Source organism: Lemur catta, chromosome 1 (genome assembly GCF_020740605.2).
Source record: "Lemur catta isolate mLemCat1 chromosome 1, mLemCat1.pri, whole genome shotgun sequence".
In the NCBI taxonomy this organism is placed as follows: domain Eukaryota; kingdom Metazoa; phylum Chordata; class Mammalia; order Primates; family Lemuridae; genus Lemur; species Lemur catta.
Genome location: NC_059128.1, coordinates 139,689,864 through 139,714,403, shown reverse-complemented (window position 1 = coordinate 139,714,403; position 24,540 = coordinate 139,689,864). Strand labels below are relative to the sequence as shown.

General features: G+C 40.1%; 1 protein-coding gene across 2 annotated transcripts in view; it reads right to left on the bottom strand.

The window, feature by feature from the left end:
- Positions 1 to 24,232, bottom strand: part of ITGB1 (integrin subunit beta 1) — a 41,157-nt gene extending 16,925 nt beyond the window's left edge. Inside the window, exons 1-6 of one of the 2 annotated variants that reach the window (XM_045535911.1) lie at positions 24,018 to 24,232; positions 8,526 to 8,592; positions 7,943 to 8,028; positions 4,913 to 5,135; positions 3,144 to 3,314; positions 1,645 to 1,883 (exon numbers count right to left, since the gene is read on the bottom strand). In XM_045535911.1, the coding sequence (XP_045391867.1) occupies positions 1,645 to 1,883; positions 3,144 to 3,314; positions 4,913 to 5,135; positions 7,943 to 8,028; positions 8,526 to 8,592 (786 nt within the window). In that variant the 5' untranslated portion in view covers positions 24,018 to 24,232. The remainder of the gene's footprint in view (positions 1 to 1,644; positions 1,884 to 3,143; positions 3,315 to 4,912; positions 5,136 to 7,942; positions 8,029 to 8,525; positions 8,593 to 24,017) is intronic. The other variant, XM_045535919.1, reaches the window with a different exon arrangement.
- Positions 24,233 to 24,540: the final 308 nt, after the last annotated feature.

The following is a 24,540-nucleotide window of genomic DNA, read 5'->3' as shown; positions in this document are numbered from 1 at the left end:
ACATCACATACCTCCTTTATCAGCCCTCCGTATCAGGCTGCCTTTTTTTATTACAGAAAAAATTATCTCACAAAGGACTTGGCCTGCTTAATTCCACCCATTCTAACTCAACAATTGATACTGTTGATATTTCACTCATTTATTTTACTCTCTCCGTTTTCCAACAAAGAATTTAAAGTAACAGTAAAATTCTCTCTATATATAATAATTTTATAATTATATTTGCCTAAATTTACTTAATATCTGTTTATACCCTCATAAGGCAGGAATTAAGTTTATTAACACCGGCAATCTTTCAAGAGTGGAATGTCTGCCACTTTTGCATCTACAGAAATGTACCCGCATGGCAAACACAGGAAGGTAACTGTGACCAAGGGTGCCACATTGGATCCCATAGGTTAAGGCCTAGTTAGAGGCAGCCTGGAAAATGCTCTCCCCACAGCGAGCTGCTAACAAGATCACAAATAGATGGCGAGAAAGAAAGGAGGTATCAGGCTAGGGATTAGCTGGAATACTACTTTCGTCAGCTATAAAAGCGAGAACTAACCTTAAATTGTAACCACTCTGGTTGAGAAGCCAAAAGTAACGACGATATAGTAGTTAGTATTTGCTGGATGTTTATTGGTACTTTATATGGGTTACTGCATTTAAACTTCACAAGAGCCCTGTGAGGCATATACTATTATTATCCCTTCTTAAAGAGAAGACTACAGAGGCTAAGCAAATTGCCCAGGATCAGTGGTGATAGGAAAATTCTTAACTACTACGCCTACTGCTTCACTTATCATTTTGGATATCAGTTAGCACGTTAGCAACAATGGGGTGAAAAATAACCACTGAGAGGCATCTGGCATCAAGGATGGTCTTCCGCAGAATAGGGGTACTGTGTGGGACAAAATAAGACAAAGTAGGTACTCAGGAAACTTTATCTCACAATGTCATCTAGTTTCAGCTTCAGCAATATTATTAAAATGTCATCTCAAAATACTCAGCTGGTAAATGGGCCATAAAATGCCGATTACTGGTCCAACAGAGGGGAGCTTGCTACTATTAAAAATCTTGCAATTAAAACTACAAATATTATACTACTTCTCAAAATGCATGTTCTCATATAGCTTACACACCAGGGCTTAGAAAGTTCTTTCTTTTTGAATTAAGACACAGGAAAAAGATGTGTCTATCAAAAATGACAAACAAAAGAAAACTGACCAAAGGTAAATGATATTAGACGCTATTCCTCTGAACACATTCAAGGTTCCTGGTGATGCCTCAGATAACATCAATTCCATCTCTGGTACGAAGCCAGAAAGTTAGGATACCTGGGCATCTTCTAAAAATCCAGACCACCAGCTGAAGTACAGCTAAGGTGCTTACTATTTAAAATGGTTATTAGCATTCTGGCTTTTAAAAGCCTGTATGAATAAACTAACTGCCTGGTTTAAATAAGGATATAATGATTAAATATGGTTTTATAAAGCACTTATAGTTGGAAGGAATTTAAGGGATTAATATCTGTACTTCTCTGAGATATTCAAATGATATGGAAATTAAGGTCTTTTTTTTTTTTAACAACAGTATAATCACACTTAAAATTTCACTCAATAATACAAATGATATCCCTTTGTAGGAAATGAATGCACTTACTCCACAAACTGCAACTTGCATGATTGCATCAAAACCACCTTCTGGAGAATCCAAATTTCCAGATATACGCTGTTTACCAACAAGTTCGTTAAATACTTCTCCTTTATCAGTAAGACTAAGCACATTTTTGTAGCTAAATGGGCTGGTGCAATTCTGCTCACTTGTGCAAGGGTTCCTGAGCTTAGCTGGTGTTGTGCTAATGTAAGGCATCACAGTTTTTTCCACGAATGAGCCAAATCCTATGAGGAAAAAAATGCATATGAACAGATGGATGCATTGATGGAAAGACGGATGATTAGGTAGATACGTGACAGACAGACTTGCATTTAGAAAAAAATCGGTTATGTTACCATACGTAAGTTACTAAAAACTGAATGTCTATGTCACCCCCGAAATTCATATATTGAAAACCTAATCCCCAATGTGATGGTATTAGGAGGTGAGGCCTTTGGGAGGTAATCAGATCATGAGCGTGGAGCCTTACCAAAGAGGCCCCAGAGACGTGCTTTCCCCCTTCCATCATGTGAGCACATGGCAAGAAGACGCCACCTATGAGCCTGGAAGAGGACCCTCACCAGACACTCAATCTGCCTGCGTCTTGGACTTCTCAGCCTCCAGCTGGGGGAGAAATAAACTTCTGTTGTTTATAAGCTACCCAGTTTATGGTATTTTGTTATAGCATCCAAATGGCCTAAGATATAACTTAATCTTTTTGTCTATTCACTTTAAAAGTAACTCAAATTAATTTTCTTAACATATCACCTCTCAATAATGGCATATTGAATGAATGCATAAATGAATATTCTGGAATGATGGCCACTTCAAAAAAGACTAACTTGGTAAGAGCATCCTATCTCCGTGGTCCTTCAGTTATGCTTACTGAATAAAAGAGCATGCAAAGCAAGTGCTGTTTTTAATGTTTCCACTAAAACAGAGCTAATCTTTGAAAGGCAGCTTTGAGGCCTCGAGAAGGGTGACAAGTCTTTCCCATATTCCACTGTTAAACCTCTGCTGCAGCAGCGGGCACAAAAGAGGTTAAGTTGGAGATGCATGAAATTGGGAAAATACGGCCTGGAAAGGAGATCATCATAATATGAAAAATCCAGGTCTGAGGTAAGATTAGGCTGTACTGGCAGGTATAGTCATATTAATTCGTAATGAAATAGAATCTGGGCCCTCAACACATCACTTATAAAATAAATCAACAGTTGAATGGATAAATGCCTGTGAAAACAAGCATGTGTTTCATCATCTGTGAGGTATAACCTGTGTCAAATATTAATAACATAGTAGCAATATGGTGACAGAGGAACCAGGAGGCAGAAAGATTATTAAATGTGCGACTGGAATCCGTTTCCCCTCGGATAGAAAAGGCTAAAAACTGGTCTATTTGTCTCACAAGCACGTTGTGAAGAAAAAAGGGAAGAAAACACAAAAGGGCTTTGAGAACTGCCAAGACTTATACAAACGAAAATTGTTAATATTCCTAACATTCCCACCGATTCTGAAGTCTGAAGTAATCCTCCTCATTTCATTCATCAGGTCGGTCCCGAGACTTTTGACATTCTCCAGATCGTCTTTCATAGAGTAGGAGAGGTCCATGAGGTAGTAGAGATCTATGGGATAATCTTCCGCTCGCTTGAACTTTAGTGTAAATGTCTGCGGCTCCCCTGAACACAGATCAGAAAATGAGATTTGCTTGCCAGCAATCAAAAGCCAATGAGAAAAACCAAGTAAGTCTGATTTACATGGTAATGCTATAAAATGAAATGCATGGTCATAATTTTTACAAAAACCTGGGAATTCTATAAGTAACTGCATGGGTATGTGCTCAATTTCATTCAACAAACACCTAAAACACCAGGCCTTGGGGATGCAAAGAGGAAAAAATGGCATCCCCAATCCACTGAGGGCAAGACAGACAAAACATCCATTTATAACTGTAAGAGAGGGAAACAAATAGAACACCATAAATTAGTCTGGGGAGGGCAAGGCAGGGCACATTACAGGGTGCAACTGACTTCTCAGACACTGAAGTTGTGAGAATTATTTTGTGTGTAAACTATATGCAAGTGAATTAACATAATCTGATTTTTACTTGAGAAAACCTGGCAGAAACTTTTAAAAATGAACTACAGAGACAAAGAGACTAGTTAAGAAGCTACAGAAAAAAATCCAAGAGGGAGAAGATGATCTGAATTGAAACAAGGAAGGAGAAGAGGAGAGAGACTCACTTAGGATGAAAAATTATTAAATTGTTAACTTGTAGATTTTCTCCATTCAGATTTCTAGTAGGCAGTTAGAGAAATGGGTTTGGAGCTCAAGAGAAAAGTCTGTGTTGTTGCAGTGTACAGCTGGACTTAAAGCCAAGGGAGGAGAACCTACATTTAGGTGGACAGCAGAAAGGAAGAAAAACAGACACGAAAAGGAGCGTGGAGGGCCGGGTGTGGTGGCTCACACTTGGAATCCTAGAACTCTGGGAGGCCAGGAGTTTGAGACCAGCCTGAGTGAGAGCGAGACCCTATCTCTACAAAAAAATAGAAAAATCAGCCAGGCATGGGGGCACGTGCCAGGAGTCCCAGCTACTAGGGAGGCTGAGACACACGCCAAGGGGAGAGCATTCTAAGAAGTGCAACACCTCACTTGGTACAGAAAGTTTTTTTTAAAAAGGCTCTGACGAGGATCCACTGGGTCTGGTGGTTCAAGGTGATGGTGGAGCTTTGCTGAAGCAGGGCTAGGAGAGGCCTGAATGACCCGGCTGAAGAGCGGACAACAGGAAGTCATGGGAGAAGGCCATTCTCTCACAGCTCTTCTGAGAGAAAGGGGAGGAAGAGGGCTTCTTTATGTCTTTCTTTTTAAATGTGGCACTGACATGTATACTTAGAAAAACCTTAATATTTTAACAATACTAAACAAATACAAAGGAAAAGAATAGGTTAAAAGGTTGCTTTTATATGAATATTATGTAATTGTACCAGAGGATGAACACTTTTATTTTTAAAACTCAGTAAATCCAATTAATACTTTTTGAATCTTTGACAGAATTTACTTTGGACATGAGACAACATTTAATATTATTCCAAGTCTATGTGTTTTATAAATTGTTATATCTGCAAAAAAAAATTTCTAAAATTTAAACCATTCCAAGCTTTTATCAGTCTGCATGTGAAAATGAGCCCTCTACAGAATCTGGTAAGAGGCTTGCATACAGCTGGTGGCAGCAATCTCAAGTAGAAAGGGAAGTACTCGGAGAGCTGGCCTTCTTTACCTGACCGTAACTGCAAAACCAACTGCTGTGGCTGGATCTGAGTAATATCTTCAGGCTGAAGCTTCTCTGCTGTTCCTTTGCTACGGTTGGTTACATTTTTATTTTTCTTTATAACTTTGGAGCCTCTGGGATTTTCTATGTCATCTGGATGGCAACCCTTCTTTTTCAAGGCTTCTAAATCATCACATCGTGCAGAAGTTGGCATTCCTTCTTGTAAAAATGTCTAAATGACACATAAAATATAAGTATTAATAAAAGTGAAATGATCAACCCTTTTACATAATTGCAATTGCAACATGCGATTAAATTATAAAAATCAAATGACATCTAATGTACCTCATTTCTGGCTTTTAAATAAAATGCTCCCTTCATCCAAACCATTAAGTGCTCTTGTTTAAAAGCAAACAAAATCATTTCCAAGAAAGTAATAACTTTCCCAGGACTGACCTAAGTATACATGTTAAATGTCCCACCTTCTAATTCAGAGTATCTAATCAAAAGAAACTTTCTTCAGTGAAATTTCTTATTTAGCATGGTTAATAGCTACTAATAATGTATATATCCAAACATCAGACAATATTTTCTCCCAAAATTTACCTTAGAAAAGTCCTAATAAAGCCTCTAGTATTATGTAGCACTTGCTTCATCACAATAATAACTCAATATTTAGGGAAAACAGATTAGCCTAAAAACATCTCAATTAATGATGGTGATTTTAAAAAGGAGACCAGGAAATTTAGCACAGATTAAATAAGTATTCCTGAAAGTTTGAAAAAAATCTCAAGTATTGAATATTATCATAAACAAGCTTTTTAAATTTTTAAAAAGCAATATAGTAGGTAATTGTATAACAAGAGTCATGAATATAGTTCCATATGGTAAATTTAAAAAAGGAAAAAAAGTCCTAATGGTATATGAATGGATGTTTGTGGCTTGGGGTAAAATTTCCAGTAATGACATAAATTCAAAACGTGCTATGCCTTGAGCAACTTAGATGGAAATAAAAATTTCATCAGATAACTGAAAAGTACCTTAGTGAAGACAAAAGACTGCTATTAAAAATGTATGTAAAGGCTGGGCACGGTGGCTCACGCCTGTTATCCTAGCACTCTGGGAGCCCGAGGTGGGCAGATTGTTTGAGCTCAGGAGTTTGAGACCAGCCTGAGCAACAGCAAGACCCTATCTCTACTGAAAATAGAAAGAAAATATATGGACAACTAAAAAAAAAAAAAATATATATATATATATATAAAGTTAGTCGGGCATGGTGGCACATGCCTGTAGTCCCAGCTACTCGGGAGGCTTAGGCAGTAGGATCGCTTGAGCTCAGGAGTTTGAGGATGCTGTGAGCTATGACGCCATGGCACTCTAGCCCGGGCAACAGAGTGAGACTCTGTCTTAAAAAAAAAAAAAAAAGTATGTAAAGATTTTGCACAAAAGCATTTCATGAAATGTGAAAGTGGGGGGAAAAAACCAGTGACATTATATATGGTATTTGTTTATGACGTAGCAGTTTTGTGGTGCTATATAAAGTGAGGATATTTAAATTTAAATAATACACAATGGTTTTTATAAATTATTTTTTAAGAGACTAATGAAAGCATTTATGTAACTCGAGAAATAAGTGGAAAGGAACCCCAAGGACCAGATGGTTCAAAATTGCACTACTTTTATTTATTATCAAACCTAAAATACTACCAAAGCACAAGATCCTACATCTCCAAATATCAGCCAATCCAGGAAATGTTAAGATCATAACAGTCAAATAAAATTTCACTACACATATTCCAAAAGAGCATTTAATTCATGCCCCAAAACTCAAAGGCTTAATATTTAAAGAATAGTTTGGCTAAAATAATCCTCAACCACAGATAAATTAGAGGCCCCATAAAATGGATGTTGTTAATAATAATAGAAGCGGCCACTTACTTAAAACTTTTTAAGCGAACTGCCCCATTTAAGTTAATTTATTCTAACTCTTGTAATAAGAGATAAAGCAGGCATTATCATCCTCATTTTCCAGATAAGAAAACCAAGAGTATCAGTTAAAAAAGCCTTGTCTAAAACACAACACTCCTTATTTCCTCCAGTTTCCAATTTAGTCCCAGCGTACCAGTTTTGGAGAACAGAAAAAACCACTTGAAAAATTTTGAAATAATAAAAAGAAAAACCTCTCATTTTTGCTTTCATATCTGATACTTGACCAGTATGTCTACAAAAAGTTACGCACTTGAAATTTGGGTCCGAATGCCTGGGTTAAAATATAATCAATAAATCTTTGACCTTCTGATATTATTCATTCTGTGAATAAATTATATAACTCAAAATGACTCCTTACCTCCTATTTTGACTTACTCATTCAACATTCATTCATTCACTTACTCATTGAACACTTAGTAAGCTCTGTGGAAGGCACTATGTTGGGCAATGTGTAGAGATGACAAAAGTGAATAAAATCCAAACCCTAACCTCGATTGGCTTAGGATACAAATCAATTCTATATCAGATTAACTGAAATATAATTAGGAGGATAAGTTTATACCACCCTCATCAAAAAAGGGGAAAAATCTAAAATGGTCAGATAAATGGTTAGGTTTTTTTGGAAAATTAACTAATAAAAATATAATATGTGCCACAAAGATGAGCTACATATACATATGTATTTTAAAACTGCCTAGTACCCACACTAAAAAAAAGAAACAGAGGAAATTAATTTTAACACTTACGCACATTTTTGTACAAAGTATTATCATTGCAACATTATTAATAATTTTTTAAATACTAAGTCTTAGAAATCTGGCATATATTTGAGACTTAGAGCAATTCTCAATTCGTAGCACCCGTATTCCAAGTGCTCAATAGCCACATGTGCCTGGTGGCTATTGTGTTAAACCACAGTTCTAGACCATCACATATTACTCAATAAACAATGATTTATGTGAAAATTCACATCTATTACTTCCCAAGGGTACAGCACTGAGCAACACTAAATGACTATGAAGTGGAAAGGACCTGAGCAATCTTACTTACTGAATTTGTGCACCACCCACAATTTGGCCCTGCTTGTATACATTCTCCACATGATTTGGCATTTGCTTTTAAACATCTATTTTCATCTGTCAGGAAAAAGAAAGAATAGAACAATTTACTTGACATTTCAGAGAGAAAGTAGTAAAAACTCAGGATCATAATGACAAATACTGCAATATATATAAATATTAAACATAAACACTATGACTTAGTTACCAACTGAACTAAACCTAGCCCAAAGATGCCATGGCGTTGGATCACCTTGGCACTGAAATTCACAGAGGGACACATTAATTGTTATCTTTCTTGCCTTCTATATCAAAGACTAGATCCTTTTCTTTAAAGATATAATTTCAAATTCTAACATTTTGGATAGTCATAGATGTCATGAGTTTTCTAATAACTGGACAAAGAATTATTTCTTTATATTCGGCATATACTACCACACCCCCAAGAATCTTCGGCAGAGCTTTCAGAAGGAGCAGCATGATCTCACTTAGGTTTTCCCAGGAATCTAACTGGTCAAAGAGCGATACAAAATACTGAAATACAAAGACAAGTAGGAAAATTTTTTTTTTTTTACCTGTTTGGCCGAACACACAGCAAATTGAACTGATCAGTCCAATCCAGAAAATTAATTGTAAATTCATCTGAAATATAAAATATGCATCATTATATTAAGAAAATAAAGACACAAAATGAGAAAATGCATTCAATAGAAAATGTTTCCCCCACCTTACCTTCTGTTGATTTTATAAACATGATGCCTCTCAAACCATTTCTCTCCACACCCGCCTTGCCTAACTCTCCTCCCTAGCTGGTTACCTCACCTCTTAAGTGAGGTCTTAAACATTGTTTTCTTAATGAAAACAACTGCAGTACAGTTTAACTGTGTAATTTTTTTTTCTTGGTGAATTTCCTTTAAAAAGAAAAAAGTTCATTGAATTGCATGTTGACACTGAATATTTCTTTTAAAGACCTCCACCTTCTAGGGCGTACATTCGGACTGCTACTCCCCTACCTCAGGCAGGGTGCTCCAAGTTGTGTTTGAAGCACCCCTGTGATATTTGAAGTCCTCTGCTCAGCGATGGCTTACCAGAGAAGAGAGACAAGCAGGACGTGTACAACCACCCACTTTGCAATTGTGCTCAGACCAGCAAATTCTGTTGTGTCTGAACTTACGGTTTTGCTTACACATCACTGACTGCAGCCCAGAGACCAACAAAAGCTGAGTGTCACACAAGTACGAAATGCCTAACAATTCACCTTTTAAGGCCTGCCTAAAAGGTTTAATGTGTAATAAATCCATACGGACCATATTCTAAGCAAGTCAAATAATGTTATCAATTCCGAAGTTCTGACTAAAAAGACCTGGAACGTTAGGACTTCTGAGGAAGTGCATCGCTGTGATGAATGAAGCATCTGGCAGCTTCCACGCCAGTGAGGGGAGTATCTGTTCCATATATGGACTCGTACATGTTTCTTTGGGCTACCACTCAGGCTGCTGTAATGACCACTAGCATGCCTTTGCAATCTTCCAAAATATCATATAATCCAGAGAATCACCACTAAGATGGTTACTAGGTAACAGAAAATGTTTCCTAATATTCTGAGGCCATACAGCTTTAAAATATTACTTTAAACACCACTGTCCTTCTCCTTCTATAAACCCAGACAAGCCAAAGATCAACCTTCCCAAATCCTCTGGAAGAGCTCCAAATGCAGACGCAGGCAAAACAAGGCTTCAGTGTGGACGAACAGCTGAGAGGAGGAGGACAACAGCTGGAAACAACTTACGGACAGATGTCAACTCCCCTGTGACCAGTATGGCACTGGCAAGAGACAGAGAGGCCCTGTCACTGGCTGGTGACGTCCGTAAGGCCTGGCTTTCTCTCAGGCAAAGGGAAAGCGACAGAAGATGACAACGACTGAGAATACCGAAGAGCTACAAGGACAAGGAGGCTTAGAAGAGACCCCCATGAGAAGTGGCTGTGAGGGAAGCAGGCCACAGAGAGCTGGAGGGGGAAGAAGTGACAGGGAAGTCTCAATGGCCTCCCCCATCAGTCTTGACCATCCCAGAAGGTACTGGAAACCCTCGCGCGCGCATGCGTGTGCATGTGCGTGCGTGTGTGTGTGTGTGTGTGTGTGTGTGTGTGTGTGTGTGTGAGAAACTGGAAGAGGCAGCCAGAGCCCTACACTTTGGAAACACCCCCAGGGCAGGCTGACCCAGACACCCAGCCCAGGCCTAGAAACCACCATCTCTGGGGTGGGGCCTAGACTCCAGGTGATTCTTCTCTGCTGCTGAGAAAAGGTACCCTAGGGAGTTTCCCACCCCTGGGTTCCACGTAAGACAGCTCATTATGAGTGACAACAGGGAAAGGTGCCTTTCAGATACCATCTTAATCCTAATCCTCGTTTCCACCTCATAAAGATCTCGAAGTAGTTGTCTACATTGGTCTCCATTTCCTAACCACCTCCTCTCTCCTAGTAGAGTCAGGCAGTGCTTAACAACAAGGATACCTTCTGAGAAATGAGTCTTTAAGGGATTTCGCTCTTGTGTGAACATCCTAGAGTGTAACTTGCACAAAACTACATTTGTGTGCACAGACCTACTGCACACCTAGGCTGTAGGATACAGCCCACTGCTCCGAGGCTGCAAACCTGCACAGCACGTTACTGTACTGAATAGTGCAGGCAGTTGGAACACAACGGTAAGGATCTGTGTATCTAGACATACAAAGGTACAGTAAAAAGTACCTAGTATAAAAGATTTAAAAATGGAACCCCTGGCCGGGCGCGGTGGCTCACGCCTGTAATCCTAGCTCTGGGAGGCCGAGGCGGGTGGATCGCTCGAGGTCAGGAGTTCGAGACCAGCCTGAGCAAGAGTGAGACCCTGTCTCTACTAAAAATAGAAAGAAATTATCTGGCCAACTAAAAATATATATACAAAAAAAAATTAGCCGGGCATGGTGGCTCATGCCTGTAGTCCCAGCTACTCGGGAGGCTGAGGCAGTAGGATCGCTTAAGCCCAGGAGTCTGAGGTTGCTGTGAGCTAGGCTGATGCCACGGCACTCACTCTAGCCCAGGCAACAAAGTGAGACTCTGTCTCAAAAAAAAAAAAAAAAAAATGGAACCCCTGTATAGGACACTTACTATGAATGGACTTGCAGGAGTGGAAGCAGCTCTGGGTGAATGCGGAGGCCTAGGTGGTTCCGTACACCGCTGTGTGCTTGATAAACACTGTATTGTACACTTAAGCTACACTAAATCCATTAAAAAATTCTTTCTTCAATAATTAACCTTAGCTTCCTGCAACTTTTTAACTATAAACTTTATTTTTTAACTTTTTGGCTCTTTTATAATAACACTTAGCTTAAAACACAAACACACTGGAAGGCTGTACAAAAATTTTTTTTTCTTTTACCTTATTCTATAAGCTTTGTTCTATTTTAAGATTTTTATTATTTTCTTTCTTTTTAAACTTTTTTGTTAAAAACTAAGACACACACAGACACATCAGCCTAGGCCCGCACAGGGTCAGGATCATCAATATCACTGTCTTCCACCTGTACATCTTGCCCCACTGGAAGGTCTCTCCAGGGGCAACACATGCATGGAGCTGTCATCTATGATAATGCCTTCTTGTGGAATATCTCCAGAAGGACCTGCCTGAGACTGTTTTACAGTTAACTTTTCTTTTTAATAAGTAGGAGTACACTCTAAAATAATTAAAAGTACAGTAAATACATAAGCCAGTAACATAGTCATTTATTATTATGTATTGCACATAATTGTATATGCTACACTTTTATAGGACCTGCAGTGCAGTAGGTCTGTTTACCCCAATATCACAACACACTAGTAATGCTATGTTACAGTGTTACGAAGTCACCAGGCAAGAGGAATTTTTCAGCTCCAATATAATCGTATGGGACCACCGTAGTATATGCAGTCCATTGTTGACCAAAACCATCATTACACGGCACATGACTGTATAACTGGCGTCCACTCCCTACCGTGCATGTGACACTTCCCTTGCAGAAGACTCTTTCCAGGTCTTACCTTACCCTCCACATGCATTCTTTCCTAAGTTTCTCTACTGCCTACAATATGTACTTGAAGGAATATATCCGTTTAGTCCCAAAGAATTTACACAGAGCTAACATTTAATACTATTCATGATGCTTTCTCAACACACTCTATTCCCCTGGCCTCTACTGGTTTCTCCCCTACCTTTCTAGAGGTTCTTCCTCAGGCAACTACATTAGGTGTTTTTTTTTTTTAATTTCAGCATATTATGGGGGTACAAATGTTTAGGTTATGTATATCGCCCTTGTCCCCCTACATTAGGTTTTGTACCATATCTGGAAATACAAAGGTCACTATCTCAGGGAACTTTCAGTTCCGTTCAAAGACAAAAACACAAATAATGAAAACACGATGTGATGATTTCAGTAACAAACAAGGACACAGTACACTGAGAAACACTGAAATCTGCCCGCACCAGTTCAGAGGCTTCATGAGACAGTGATGTTTTAGCTAGAATTGAAGACAAGTGGGGAGATTTTCCAGGCAAAAGTTTGCACGTGCATAACCATGGAGTCCTGAGAAGAATTAGAATAATTTCTTCCCAAATCTTATTTCTCAACATATACATTTGGGTGCCTCTCCCTACCCCACCCCGAATTGGAATTCTTTGTCTCACATTTTCTCTCTTTATAGACAAAAGATTAGAAAAATATATTTATATGTTTTTGTTGTTCTATCTTGGTGGGATAATGAGTGATTATTAGATCCTTGTAATTTCCTATCGTAAGTATAAACTATATTATTTAAAATCTTAAAACATTATAAATGCCAAAAAGAATCTTGAAGTACTTAAGTGTTTCTGCGACTTAAATTGAGATGGAAATAACAGGAACCAAGACCAGGCTGGCAGGAGGAGCTGGGTTCCAGAGAGCCTTAAATGCCATCCGTGCTAGAAGGGTTGAGATTCCATTCTATAAATATGAGAGAAACTGAAAAAATTTGGTTAGGATAGTAACATGACTACATACACAAGGAGGCAAATCGGTGGGGAAGAGGATGGGTGGCAAGATCGAAGCTAGAGGACAAATACAGACTTTAGTGCAAAGATTCAAGTAAAAGGTGACAAATATCTAAATTCAGGGCACAGCAACAGGCAAGAAGACAAACGAAGGATGAAGAGGTAGCCAGGAGGGATCTGCAGTTTGCTTGGATAAGGAAGGGTAGGGGAAGAGAGGAATATAGAATAACCATCACTTTTAAATAAACAAGACACAGGAAGGAAAATGATATAGGAAGCAAAGACAACTGCTGGGAGAAGAGGAGGAAGGGCTCGGGATTGCAGAAAACCAGGAAGATGCAACAGGATCATAAAGCAACGCTGAGGGCCAGCAGGTACTCTAATTTATAAAGGCACATGTGTAACACTCACTTCAATTTTAACTACTTGTTAATACCTGTCTTCCCTAACGGACTCTAGGCTCCAAGAAAGCGGGTCCTTGGTGTGTCTTACTCATGGCTATAGCACCTAGAAGTGCTTGGCACAAAGTCAATGCTCAAAAATTTTGGCTGAACTACATTAAAGTGTATGACGTTTTTCTCTGACATTACTCAGAAACTCAGGAAAGAAGAGTTTCTCAGAATTAGTTAATGTGCTTGCCCTCTCTAAATAGAAAATGGCTCCTGTAGTTACCCTAGGGATAACTTAATTTTCAATTCTTTTAAGTATATTTAAGCCAACTTAAAGACAGATATAAAATGCCTCATGTGCATGGCTTGTATATATTATGACACCAAAATTAATTTACAAATCCAAACAGATATACTGAGATAATATTATTGGATTACAAAGTGGTCAACCAGATAATCCAGATGTTGGTTATTATTATCTATTAACATGAAAGCATAAATTAAAAAAAATTATTGTAGAAGTGCTCAAATCTCTGAGAAAACCTCCCACGTGTCCTCCGACTGCAACTGGAGGTCACTGAATTGACCCACTGGTTTGCAGGGCAGGTACAGGAAGAACAAGGGTGCAAAGAAATTGCAGTGCTAACAAAAAGTTACCAAAAAAGAAGAGGAAAAAGTCAAAGGACCAGAGATCACAAGAGACAGGTGAGAGGAGAGGGGACCACATAAACGAGGAAGTGAGAAGAGCTGGAAAGTGAGACAGCTGGGAGTTTAACATTTCACAGACAGGCAATCTTAGGAGAAAAGCAGAACTGAAGATACAGTACTAGGTCACTGCTTTAGCTAGAGCTCTGTCCCAAAGCACAGCCAGGGACTAGAACTGGTATGCAGGCAGTTTATTTGGAGGGTGACCCCAGGAAAAGAGAGGTACTTTGAAGAGAGTGAGCCAAGAAAACGAGAAAAAGCCAATATAAGGGTACTTCATTTACCAGACGGGGGGCTGGGGTCTTGATCTTGCTGAAAACTTCTGAGAAGTATATAGAAAGCCTGTCTAGCAGGGGTCAACAGGGAGAATATCTTCATCAACGCCAGCCCCCTACAGATGAAAGGCTGCCCCTCCTAACACTCCCACACTTCCCAGGCTTCCCAGAACTGCAGTGCAGGTACCCAGAGGATGCTGCTTCCCTAGGGAAGCCCCGGTGGGGCGAAAAGCTAAAGTGTGAGGCACTTGAGGCAAGATACAGTCAGCCAGCAGTGAGTCACAGAATTGTCCCCAGCAGCAATGGCTGGAATCAAGGGGAGGCCAGACGATGTGAGGACACAGGAGGTTTTGAATACAGCTCTCCAAGGCCACTAGAGCTGAAAGAGTTGAGAAAACTGCTAGATCAGGGTATGAAAAGCATCCCCTGCAGGAACTCCTGATGCCCCTAATCATGGCAAGAATTGGGGAGGAAGGAGAGACAAAGCCAGGAGATTCACACACAGCCTCATGTATGTAATAAAACAAACATAAATAATCATTGTTTAAAAGGTTTTGTGTTTAAGGCATATGCACCTCTTACCTACTACAGATGTGTGTGGTCGACCTGCCTTATGAATCATCCATCAGCTTCTAGAAGTCACTTCATCATGTCCTCTGTATCTAGCATAATGTCTTACTTAATATTTAATAAATGAAGAAACTGATGATAAAGATAACTGGAGATATTCTAAAGTATCAAAAAACAAAAAAGCAAGCTTCATGAGGGCAGGCAACTTGTGTCCACCACTGCACAACTGAGCGGGGACTACTGAGCCAGAATGCCTGAGCCACACTAACTAGGGGGGCGATGTTGGCAAATTAATCCATCTCAGTTTCCTCATCTTTAAAATGAAGATGGCAGTATCTACCATATAGGACCTTTGTGATGTTTAAGTAGACACGTATAAAACATTTAAAACAATCTCTAGCATATTGTAAATACTACCTGTTTCTTGTTATAATTATTAAACATAGCAAGAAACCGCCGAGAGGTTATATAACTTGCACATGTGGAATCAAATGTCGCACAGGTAGAATGGAAACCAGACCATGTGAATCCAGAGGCTATGACCTGACTTTGTGTTTCATTAAACTATAATTTTTTGAAAGCCTACTTAATCGCTATTTTAAAAGAAAGAATACCCTTCCACTGTTAGAACTGACTCACAGCATAGAAATTAAAGAGCTTATAATGTTCTGTGAGTTTACTTCTTGGGCATTCAAACTTAATGGAGGCCAACAGAAGTTATTTTAATTGTCACATCTCATAACTATAGCCACAGGTTTTGTGTCTTGTTCCTATAAAAGCATTTCACCCTAAGATAATTTTTTTGGTTATATTCGATTTTATGTAAGGGGTCATCATGCATTCCTTGAACAATAAATAATCTTCAGCTCCCACAAATGATCTCATTTTAGTGCTTAACAAATCCAAATATGTGTAATTGTTTTCAATTGTGTATAATTATTTTAATCTTCACTGTAAACTCATACTTATTCATAAAGGTTAAGTGTGGTTTTATATTCCATTCAAACTCTTAAATACTCATTATTTATTACTGTTTCTAACAATGTTACAAATAATTCATTTGGCATTTCCTTTTATATGTACAGATACAATCTTTAGAAAACGTATATGTATTAAAATTTGTAGAAATTAAATAATCACACCTTAGAAAACAATTACTTAAAAAAAAATGTGGCAAGTTACATTCATTTCAGACTTTTAAAATAAGGAGCCCAAACGCCAACTCATACAAAAAGAAGTAATTCACAAAAGATTTCCTCCTATAAAAAAAATCTCTGTACAAGGGCACAGTTTGATTCAGTACAATTAACTAAATTCAAGTCAACAAATATGTATTGCACACGTACCATGTGCCCATAAGTGACAGAGCTGGGATATGAACCCAGGCGTGATTCAAAAGCCACAGCTTTCTATATAATTAGGTTTCTAATAAGAAAAGTTAAAATTTTCATTGTTCAAATGCTTCTTTATCTATGCCATAGCCTTTTAAAATCTTTCACCTTGATCGTGGAAAAGACTCTCTATACTGAGAGACATCATAAATCTCTCTTCAAAAGATTATAAAGCTGGATTCACCCCAAGTCTGTTCCACTATTTTCTGTATCTGCATTTAAAAGGGAAAACATTGGCCAAAAATAGATTTTAATATTTAAAAATCAACACATTCCAGAAAAACAACATCACAGAGCCAAACTGAAAGACTGGGAATTAACATGAGGTTCCTCCCTTTATCCCACATAGAATGTAATAAATATGGGAAGAATATGAATGAAGAAACAGAAATCTTACTAAACTCTATACTATTTGAGGGTGAGATATGGGGATGAATTCTTCCCATGGCACCTTTCCCCTTATAGGAAAAAATTAAAACTGAACATTTTTTTCCCTTCTATCTGGCAGGAAGAGGTGTGGTGGTGACTATGGAAGTGTTTATGGCCCAAATAGTAAGCTAGAATTAATGATTAACAAAACTTAGCAGAAAGGATGGAGAGGGATACAAATAAATAAGAGGGGACAGGAAAGAGAAGAGGCTCCGAGAGATGTAACATCTCTCCCCTACTATGGTAAATAGATAGATGAGAAGTCTGAACTAGAAAATCTTCTAAAAATTCACTACTCCCACCCAGAAGAAAAAAGACTTTTTAAGAAGCATTAACCCCTTCTCACCCAATGATGATATTAGCCTGAGGCTAATAAATTCCAACAACAGAGGTTTGGCTGCTCCAAAGCTATAGGCTCACAAAACAATTTTAATCTGAGAATAGCTCACAACAGGGCTAGATACTTTAGACAGAGTAACAGACTGAAGATAAAATTCATCACTAGAGACTGCTCAACCCACCTTCTCCAGGAAAATGAGAATATGGCAGATCAATCCTCACCACCACCCAGTCCACAAGTGCAGGGAAAGACAGGGAATGGCTACACTGCGTGTGGACAAATAGCCTAAAAGATAAACTTTTGGGGGGTGGGGGAGGCAAAGGCTGGGAACTTAACACCTAGGAAAGATGTCTATAGCATGAAAAGTGAAAGGAAGTGAAGAATCTCTGGAAATAAGAGAACTTCTAAATGGACTCATATGCGCTTCAAGGAATTCAGAAAAATCTCAAATAGATGTTATTTTTTAGTGACCAAAAACCGTAAGACCACACAACTGGAGGAAAAGTACACAGAGCGAAGGAAGGAAATTCAGGTTGGAACCCTCGACAGAACTCATGAACTCAAGGAACCAAACCAACAAAACAGGAAGAGCAGACTTGAGAAAAATCACACAGAATTCAAAGTAATAATTCAAGCCAATTAGAAATGTAATGATAGCCAATGGTGACCCAATAAATAGACAACTGGTATACCACCACCACCACGCCAAAAAAAAGGATGGCCTTATGTGAGAACGGGGGTGGGGGTAGGGGGAATGAATTAAACATCAAATTCACACGGAGGGGTTGGGGCACAAAATAAACTCAAAGACTGCAAAGGATGGGCTGATGCAACATGAGCACAAAGAACTGCCTGAACTTAATTCTTCCCAGCGTCTTTCACTCACAAGGTAAGACGTTACCTAGTAACTGATTTTTTTTTTCAAACCAGCCTACTAAATGGTTCCTTCTTTATACTTTCTAAGTCCGTAGATTTTTTTTTTTTTTTTTTTTGCCTTTCCCCATGAAGGTGAAAGAAGAGTAAGTTAAGCAACTGTTTTGGTTGAGAAAGTTTACTTTGGGGCAAGTTTACAGAAATATTAATAATTGTGAATGGAGGTAGCAAAAGAAGTTAACCATCCTGATTAATGGTATCGACAAGCACTTGAAAGCAAGACTTGTTCCACATAATTCCAATTGAGGAGAATTGTGAGCTATGTTCCCAAATTGCATAATTCTATCCACTATTTAAGTAGATCATTCCAAAATGCTTCCTCGATCAAACTAATTTTGACCACATCCCCTGTCATATCTCGTCTCCAGCCTGTGGCGGAGTAGAAGCACAATGCTATGAACACAGTATTTTAAACATATAATAAATGTTTTAAGACCAAATCAAACATAGTGAGAAATCACTCAATTTCTCATTTTACTCATTAGTAAGCTGGAACTGATGTCTATTATAGAATTGTTGGAAGGATAAAATACACCATGAGTGTGAAAGCTCTTATCAGCAAATATCTTTATAGTGACCTACAGCTCATATTAATAATTCACTTGATCTTATTCTTGCTCTCCAACTCATTCACTGGTCAGGCCATCTAAAATAAGACCCTGGGCGACTAATGAGTGTTTCTCAATCTTTTTAACCCATGTTTCTATAATAAACATAAATCTTATTCCTTATTGTACTTCTTGTAACATTTTCCTAATACAGTATTATAATACTAAGAGTGCTTTTTTCAAACTACAACCTCCTCCTCCTCCAACAATCAAATATGACTCCACTACCATTCCTTTAATAAACACTGAAATCATAAGATGAAATAAATCATACATAAACCATAAAATATTATTGGATGTAGGAGAAAGAATAAATTACTATTCCCAATATCATAAAGAATATGAAAGCTTAAGTTATTTACATATTTTCTATAAACATACATTCATCGAAATGTGACTTCCATACTTCAAATGGTACATACCCAATTTTGTACGTAAATATTTTCCTCATCACTCCACTGAAACTATGCTGCCTAAACAAAACAGAATGCTAACTTTTCTTGTACCTTTCTGACTTTTTTTTTTGGCTCTGATTGGTCCTCATCTCTTCAGCAACCACAATAAACTAACTACTCCTTTCTTTGTGGTCTCAAAACATATTCTTGATCGTGCCTAGCACAGCAGATGACAAACCTTCAGTGATGCTTAATGATACAGCGTTATTTTTACCCAAAATTCTATTATAACTAATTGCTTTCATGTCTGTGTCCCTCACTAGACTAGGGAGAGAGGGCAAGAATCCAAGCCATCATATATATGCTTCATAAATATATATATTACATATATATATTTTAAAAGGTAACAAAGTGGTCAAGTAGTATTTGCAAAATTAGACTGGATTCTGCCCTCTAACTACACTGTCCTTTGAGTATGTCACCCATCTGTCATCCAATCTTTGCTCATACCATTCCAAGCTCAGTCCCCATCTCCTCCACAAAGTCTTCCAAAACCACCTAAACGAATGCTGATCTTTTTCCTATTAGAGAATATTATCTGGTACAGTATATAGTATAAAATATCCTTTGGTTTTTGTTACATTTTCCTGAACTGAACACAACTCTTCCCTACTAGACAATACACACCAATTTCCTGATTTATACACACTGAGCCCAGCATTTTTCAGGTAACTGGTACTCAGCATACGGATGGACCAAGATGCAATGTACAACTGAGCTACACCCTGATGAAGAGCTGACAGTGCTAAATGTGGTTGTACAAAAAAGTGGCTGCTTGTGGCAGAAAGAGAAGAATTGTACTGTACAGTGCATAGATCAGGCAGCAGCTGCCTTTCAACTCAGAATGATGCATCGAGGGGAAACACAGAGACCACTTTACAGTGCAGATATACCTAGGAAACCAAAGCCCTGGAAGGGACAGTATTCTGACAAAAGTCACACAGAATTTCAGTGGCAGAGCCTGCACCGAACTCAGGTTCCCGCCTCCCAATCAAGAAGCCTCTACTACAAACTGCTCCTGCAATAATGTACCTGAAAATAAATTACCACAGAGGGATGTGAACTATTAAGTCTTTCTGACTTTACCTCAAACATACCAATCACTGGAAAAACCCTCAAATACCCAGGTCACTCACTAAAATGTCACTCAAAAGAATTAGAAGTTCAGAGAAGACACTGGCAAAGGAAAAAGCTTTTCTAGATTCTTCTTCCTCCGCCCACCTTTGACTCCTAAGTATTCCCAGGTTCTCTCTCTGGCTCCTTTTCCACTCAAAACTCTCCTTTGTATTTTCATGTGCCACAGCTTCTTCAGCTAGCACTCACAGACTAAGAATTCCCAAATCTAAATCTCCCAGCCGGACTTCATTTTAGCTCCCACTCTGTGTATTCAACTGCACTCTAGACATCTCTACAATGTCCCATAGTCACCCTAAAAAACCTCGACATGACAAAGTCATCTTGTCCCCTCTCTCCAGCCAACCAGCACCACCCCCTTGTGGTCACACCGCCTACCTTCGAGAATCATGCAGCCTGGCCATAAACCTGTGCCAACTGGGGTTTCTGTCATTTCTCTCACCTCAGACACCAAGTCTTATCAATTCTCTCTCCTAAATACAGTAGGTTCTTGTACCTCCACCCAAATCATCCTCTATACTGCGGATCTCCAAAATTTTTTGATCACTCACCTTCATCACAAAAGAGTTTTTGGCATGCATGTACCCAAAATATATGCATGTTTACTTATAAATTAAAATACAGGTATAAATTAAAATACAGGTATACGTCTTTGGCCATATAGTAAGATATTTTAAATCATAATGAAAAGTTTAAACTTTAGAGTGATGAGATGTAAATATACACATACATATATGTAAAAAATAGTAAGCCTAAAATTTTCTGACTTCTTCCAGTAAGTCATTTTATACCTCGCTGGGAGCCAAGAACATGTGCTTTGGAGAATTTGTATAATGAGATTGGTCCTATAAGAAACATATACATGCATACATATTTGTAATATGTGTGTTTATATATGTATTTGACACAGTTTCTTTTCTCATACACACACACATTTCATGATGAGGTAATATACACATGCTTAAGCATATTGCTAAATGTAGTCAACCCTATCTTCTAAAGCCACAAACCAAAAATAAAATTTAAAGTTAGCTGACTTCTAAATAACCACATTATTTTATAAATAAAAGTTCACTGTCTTATAAATATCCATTTACAAAGTATAGTTTGGCTCCTTTTTACACACAGTTCCTGAAAAAGAAACACATTTTTTTCACCTACCTACTGAAATATTCTAAGGCTGCAATATTATGAGTTCTATGGCCTGCACCTCCTTTAACCTAAGAACATATGGTAATATTCTTTTAGTTTTCTACAGCCATTGGTACAGCTACTATTTTAGGATCCAGAAGACTAACGTATTTTCCCCTAGTCTTATCATCCCTACTCTGTGACTCAAACAAAACTCCCAGAACATACAACGTAAGTCAGAATAAACACTAATACAGTAATTCAGATGTTTACATATTTACACAATATCGTGCTCTAGGATTCCAAATACAACCATACACATACTAACTCTCCATGCAGAGTGGGGAAAACTGTTATGAAAACTAGCACAACATTCAACTGTTTGATTACTTTTCATCATTACAAAGTAACCAGATGTCCCCAGTGTCACTCCTAGACTTAGGAATTTATCAATGTAGAACTACATTTTCATTCAGTGATGATAATTTAGGGCAGATTTAACTTACACTGGCCAGAAAGTTAAGAAAACTGCCTGATAAAGTCACTAAATCCAGTGGTTTTCAAAATTATTAATTCCATATTTTTCATGTACAGAATGTTGATCAAAAAATACCCTTAACATAGACTTCACATTCTTTAAAAAAAGACTAATATCATAAATACTTAAAAATTGTAAGTCTGTGAAGCCAACATAGATAAGTTAAATTGAAGTTTATTTGCCATCTGTCTACAGAAGCATTAACCATATTCCGGGTCTTTTTAAGTAGCATTCTTAATACAAAACCTCCATTTCATACTCAATTTTTGGATAAGTAAAACAGCTTTCTCCCCAAATGCATGTAATCAAAATACCAATCTGTTTTCCACTTATCACTTCATCATCTTCAGTATAATATTGATCAATGAACCAAAATTATTTACAACTACGAGAATTATAACGAACTCTTAAGTAAGGCCTGTTCCCTCTGGGCCCTGATGTCCACAAATGTAGAATATGTAACTTCTGACTAAAACTCCTTAATCATTTCCAAAAGTAGTCTATTATACAAGGTACTGCAAGGGGTGTATGCAGTAGAAGCAAGATGTCTAATCAAAACTCATCTCACATGAGTTAGTTTTGTATCATCAAAACAACAATAAAAAGTAACTAACAACCTAAATAACTGCCCACCTAAATATCTACCTGGAATGCTGGCTCAAAGAAACTTTACTAATAACGTTCTCAATTACATTTTGAGCTATCTTAAAAATCTTTTTACCGTACCAAGAAGGGAGGAAAAGGAGTCAATATTTATTGAGCATCTACTCTAAGCCAGGAGTTTTACATTTTACATTTGATTTTCACAACTAGACCACACCTAGGAAGGTGACTTGTGGCCCAAACAGAGGCTCTGGAGCCAGACCCCATGGGTTCTCCAGGGTCTCCGGGATGATGACCACACGCGAATTCCTTACGGTCCCTGTACCTCTGTTTCTTCATTTGTAAACTGAGGATAAAAACAGTACCTGCTTCATTAGATGGGCTCCAGAATTAAATGAGATAATACATGCCTAGATAAAATCCCTAGAACTAAGCATGACCCTCCCTATTGTTATAATAATGTTTTTTATTAGTGTAGGTATTCTTGTTCCTACTTTCTAGATGAGGAAACAGAGGATTAGAGAATACAATTTACTAATGATCAGACCAATGAGTGCTAGCTAGGTTTTGACTCCAAAGCATGAACTGGATGAAATAAAAATTGCTTAGGCATCAAATATGAGGATTCTCATAAGTCCAACTTAGTAAGAAGCATAAGAAATGACAGGCAGTAAAGCGATGTCGGGCCCAGGCCCGGCTCTAACCCTCGCGGGGGGCCTGACGCTGGGCCGGCCACGACCTTCGCCCCCGTCCCGGGGCGCCCGTGCAGGGACCGCGGCTGAGACCGCGAGCAGCCCGGGCTCACGGGCACTGCGAGGGGGGAAGCCCGGGCCGCGCTGCGCCTCCTCTGCCCCGCGGCTCCCAACTCCTGCTCGGGCCGCCCAGCACCCCTGCGGGCCCGACGGCCGCGCTCGCCGCCTGGACAGCGAAGGACGAGCGACTGTGCGCCCGCGGGCGCTGACGGCCAGGCTCGGCGCTGCTCAAAAAAAAAAAAAAAAGGCAGCCAGCGATGGAAAGAGACACAAAGGGCCAGAATCCGTCCTGGAGCGTTTAAAATCCTAAAACGTCGAGTCCTCGCGGCCCGGAGCCGCTCCCTCAGCTGCACACACCGGATCCGGCGTGGACTTGCGGGCGCGGGGCTGACACGCTACCTCAGCGCTCAGGCCACAAGACAGGTCACGGTCGCTAGAAATGGCAGGTGTCTGGGTGGCCGGTCGGGGACCCTGGTTCTCCATACGCCCCCCCCCCCCACTGCCCCGACGTGACAGCGCCCAGGCGGCGACTCTCCCGGGGCCGCCCGCGCCGGAGGAGGGGGCAGCGGGGGCCGCAGGAAGGTCTGAGGGGGCAGAGGGGCGGGCGGGCGCAAGCGCGACTTCCCCGGTGCCCGAGGGCTGGAATCCCGCCCCACCCCCACCCGCCGGGCGGCCCAGCCCCGCCGCAACGCCCGGCACAAAGGGACCGGCCCGGCCGCGCACCGGAGCCCGGAGGCCGCGGCCTGCCCCCCGCCGGAGGCCCGCCAGCCCCTACCTTCTCCGGGCGGCGTCCGGCCCCGGCGCTCGGCTCCGGCCTGCTGCTCCGCGGCTCCCGCTCGGCCTCTCCCGCGGGCTGGCGCGGCCTCCCGGGTCTCGGGCGCGGCGGGCGGCGGCGGCAGCTCCTCCTCCTCAGGGGCGGGAGGAGGAGACTCGGCCGCCCTGAGCCACCTCCCGGCAGGAAACGACCCCGCGGCACCGCCTCCTCCGCGCGGCCGACCCTGCTCCCGAGGCTGCCGCCGCCGCCCTCTCCCTCCGGAAACGCATTCCTCCCGGCCGCGTCAGCCCGGCCCGAGGCGAGGAGGAGGAGGAGGAGGAGGCGGCGGCAGGAAGAGCGCGGCCCGGGACAAAGGAGCCGGCCTGGGCGGGAGCGGGCCTGGGGGAAACCGCGGAGGGCGGGGAAAGGGCCTTCCCCGGGGCCTTCGCGGTGCCTCAGTTTCCCCTTCTGCTAAGGGGCGGAGGTGTCGGGCTGCTCACCGGTGCCCCACACGGCCCTGGACTGTCCTCTGGGCCTGTCCTAA